General features: G+C 33.1%; 1 protein-coding gene across 1 annotated transcript; it reads left to right on the top strand.

Moving 5' to 3' along the window:
- The first annotated feature begins 811 nt into the window (after positions 1 to 811).
- On the top strand, positions 812 to 3,128 carry LOC143620144 (HVA22-like protein a). Its single transcript, XM_077091899.1, has 5 exons — positions 812 to 883; positions 974 to 1,000; positions 1,327 to 1,449; positions 2,724 to 2,964; positions 3,051 to 3,128. The coding sequence occupies exons 1-5, from the start codon at positions 828 to 830 to the stop codon at positions 3,126 to 3,128; spliced, it is 525 nt and encodes a 174-aa protein (XP_076948014.1). The 5' UTR covers positions 812 to 827.
- Positions 3,129 to 3,506: the final 378 nt, after the last annotated feature.

Here is a 3,506-nt window from a genome sequence, read left to right as displayed (position 1 = left end):
GACCCTTATAACGCGTAAACATTGAACTATTACATGTTAGCTTGTAGACATTTATATGCTTTTCAAATATTATATTTGTCTGAACTTCTATATATTTAAGATGTTTATAAATGGGTTTTTGTCACAAATTTAAATCATATTTATTATTTATTTCATAAATAACTTTCTAAACAAAAGAGTTATATAGTCCTTTTTTTCTAAAGGAAAAGGTAACACATATATAACAAGAATATTACAAAACCCCCCAAAAAAGCAATTTACCTTCATCTTCGCTGTTACCGCTACATCTTCATCACCGATTGACCATTGGCCATACTGATACCTAGTGTCACCAGCTCTCTGACGAATCAAGCATACCTGGCTTTAAAACTGAATGTGAAATCATTTAAATAACTAAAAATATGGTATGTCTTTTATTGTACATGATGCTCGATGAGTGTGGTAGGAAAGACATGGTACGTAAAGTGTTTTAGAGGGGCTAGAGCGGGGTTTGTGCATGTATTCGGTTATATCAACGTATCTAACTTTTCGATCATTAATAATAGTTATAATAATAACAAGAATTATAATTTAACATAAATGCATGTCATCACTTTTTTTCATTCACATAGTTATCTATAAAAGGTATGAAAATACATAGTCAAAAGATGTCAAAAGATGAAATCATGCCACTTGAAAACGTCTTTTTAAAAAATATAAAATCAAACACCAACAATAATTACAGATATAAAATACTACTTGGGTACAATTTCCACATCATGCACTAAGACTGATATATCATTGTTTTGTTGTTATAAAAACCCCATTACCTTCTATAACATATTAATATGGGTTCCCAAAATTTTTTCTCCGTGGTGGCTAAGAACATCGATGTCCTTGTTGGGTAATTTATCAAACTTAACATTAAACTGATCAAACTCTTTGTTACTTTCCGGCCATTATTTGATGTGCTTATATATTGTTTGGTTGGCAGGCCTGTGATTGCTCTTGTCTATCCTCTGTAAGTAGTTCCGTTTGTTCTTTATTATGTCATAAAAGTTACTTCTATATATAGTTTTTCTGGTTTAATCATAATCAATCGTGTCTAACTTAGTTTTGCTATTCAAAAAGCGCCAACGCCAATATTGACTTCCATTTCGATGTACAAACTATAAAAAATCATAACTTCGATCTGTACGTTAACACAAATATGACAATGTGCTCAGCGGTCAGCGGATCATGATGGTTTAACAACATTTTTTATTAATTACTTGAACAGCTGTACTAAACATTAGTTGTTGCATTCATATTTATTGGATTGGTTGTTTTTGTACGTTTGACCTGCAGATATGCTTCAATCAAGGCTATAGAGACAAGGTCTCAAGCAGACGACCAACAATGGCTCACTTATTGGGTTCTCTACTCGTTGATCACTCTATTTGAGCTCACATTTTCAAAGCTTCTTGAGTGGTAAATAAACCTTGTTTTTCTTACTTCATTTTAGCTTAAAATTAAGATACATAACCAGGAATTTTATTCTACTTTATTATTATTATTATTTGATTTATTATATACGTTGATGTACTTTTGTTAGTCATTATTCTATGCAGGGCCGGCCCAATAGGCTTGTTGGGCCAAGCAAGGACTTTAGGCCCCAAAATTATAAAGGCCCCCAAATTTAAAAAAAAAACCATAAATGTATTAGGGTTTTTTTGTCTGGCCGTCGATGAAACCTGGAATGATGGAGACATGGAGTCTACTGCCTGGAAGATTAAAACAATAGAACTGAAGCGACTTTTGTTGGAAATCGGAAATCGAAAATCGGAATGAAATCACCATTTAATAGCTAACGGCTATAGCCTTTAGTTCTACCTCTTTGATTCAGTTTTCTTCATCTTTATATACCGGGTAAGTCTCATAATATTTATTTATACTATTACTAGCATTCTTAGATTCTATTGTGATTGAATAAGCAATTGGGTTTTTATTTCAATCTGCATGTTGGTTTATTTGTGTGTTGACTGTTGTGATTCAATTAAAGCCTCTCTTGTGGACTGCAGTGGACAGCCGTGAGCGGTGGGCAGCCGTGAGCCGTGCATATCAAATACAATATTTGACATTTGGAGAATTGGCAATATAAGGTTAGTATATTGTCACCATTTCATGCCAATATAGAATCTGCATATTTGTTATTTGCTTTAGAATCTGCCCATTTATCAATTTATTTGCTATTTGCAATTTGTTTCAATGTCACATCGACACCGAACTTACGAATATGATTATTTCATCAAGCAATATGCATCTATTAAAGCTAGAAAAATAAATTTCATATGAACATTATTTTTTACCGACACGAAATAACTTAAAAAAAAATTTAACTCCGCCGACTATAAACGTTTGGTTTATTGTTGCCGGTCCCAAGCCCGGAAAAAGGAGGAGGGCCGTTTATACTTAAAATTTTGGAAAAGAAAGGCCTCAATTTGATAGTTAGCTTGAGGCCTCTAAAAACCTTAGGCCGCCACTGATTCTATGCATCGTTTGAATATTATGCTATTATCGACGTTTTGTCATTATCGTTATATTTTTTTAATTAGTTGGAATCTCTCTATAAGAAGATCTGGTTTTCAGTTTTTCAATACGCAAAAAACATTATCCACCAACGTAGTTTTGTTCTTCATTTCAGTTTTTACAAAAACTGTTATCTATAATGTGCCTATTTATTTAGTAAAATGTTCATGATTTAGGTTCCCAATCTGGCCATATGCAAAGTTGTTTGCTACGTGTTGGTTAGTACTACCGTATTTCAATGGAGCTGCATACGTTTATAAGCGATTCATCAGACCATTTTACAAAAATCCGCAAGTTCAAATATGGTACGTACCATGGAAGAAGAGTATTTTCAGTAAACCAGATGATATATTAACTGCTGCAGAAAAATACATCGCGGAAAATGGACCCGAGGAGTTTGAAAGGCTTATAAGTAAAGTGAGTTTGCCATTTAACTAGTCATGTCTTGGTGTATATTTATACAAAGAGTTGGAGTATAACAAGGTTTTGTGTTATATATGTAGGCTGATAGAGAAGCAAGATCAAGGAGGGGAGGTTACACAACTTTCGACGACAATTATGGATGCAAAACATCGATCTAGATCTAGTAACGAAGAATCTTATTTATCTACAAGGTTATTTGCTATGAGGGTTGAGTGTTATAAGGTTACTGCAAATGTTGTTTGCTTTTTATAAAGACTATTGGTGTTTGTTGCTAGTTCACACTTGAAGGTGAAAACTACATATACCGTTTATGTTAGACAGTTATAACTAGATTGGCAATGTATTATGTGTTTATTGTGTTAGTAAGAAACGAAGTGGCTACAACCGGCGTCTGTCTTATGTATGTATTTTGATAGTTAATCGGCAATACGACAAACCTTTTAAAAATGGTTATCAATATTGACTACGCATATTTAAAAGATAAATTCACTTACAATATGCTTAAGAAGGGAGCTAGTTAATAGGCCATTAAGAAT

The sequence above is a fragment of the Bidens hawaiensis genome, unplaced genomic scaffold, assembly GCF_021521415.1.
Source record: "Bidens hawaiensis isolate Kalapana, Puna unplaced genomic scaffold, B.hawaiensis_p1.1 tig00000296_1, whole genome shotgun sequence".
Classification (NCBI taxonomy): Eukaryota; Viridiplantae; Streptophyta; class Magnoliopsida; order Asterales; family Asteraceae; genus Bidens; species Bidens hawaiensis.
The sequence above is the reverse complement of the archived record's forward strand: the minus strand, read 5'-3'. Positions and strand labels throughout refer to the sequence as shown.

Coding starts and splice junctions, on each gene's coding strand:
- LOC143620144 (XM_077091899.1), top strand. CDS start 828: ATGGGTTCCCAAAATTTTTTCTCCGTGGTGGCTAAGAACATCGATGTC. Junction 884..973: donor AACATCGATGTCCTTGTTGG/GTAATTTATCAA, acceptor TTTGGTTGGCAG/GCCTGTGATTGCTCTTGTCT. Junction 1,450..2,723: donor TTTTCAAAGCTTCTTGAGTG/GTAAATAAACCT, acceptor TTCATGATTTAG/GTTCCCAATCTGGCCATATG.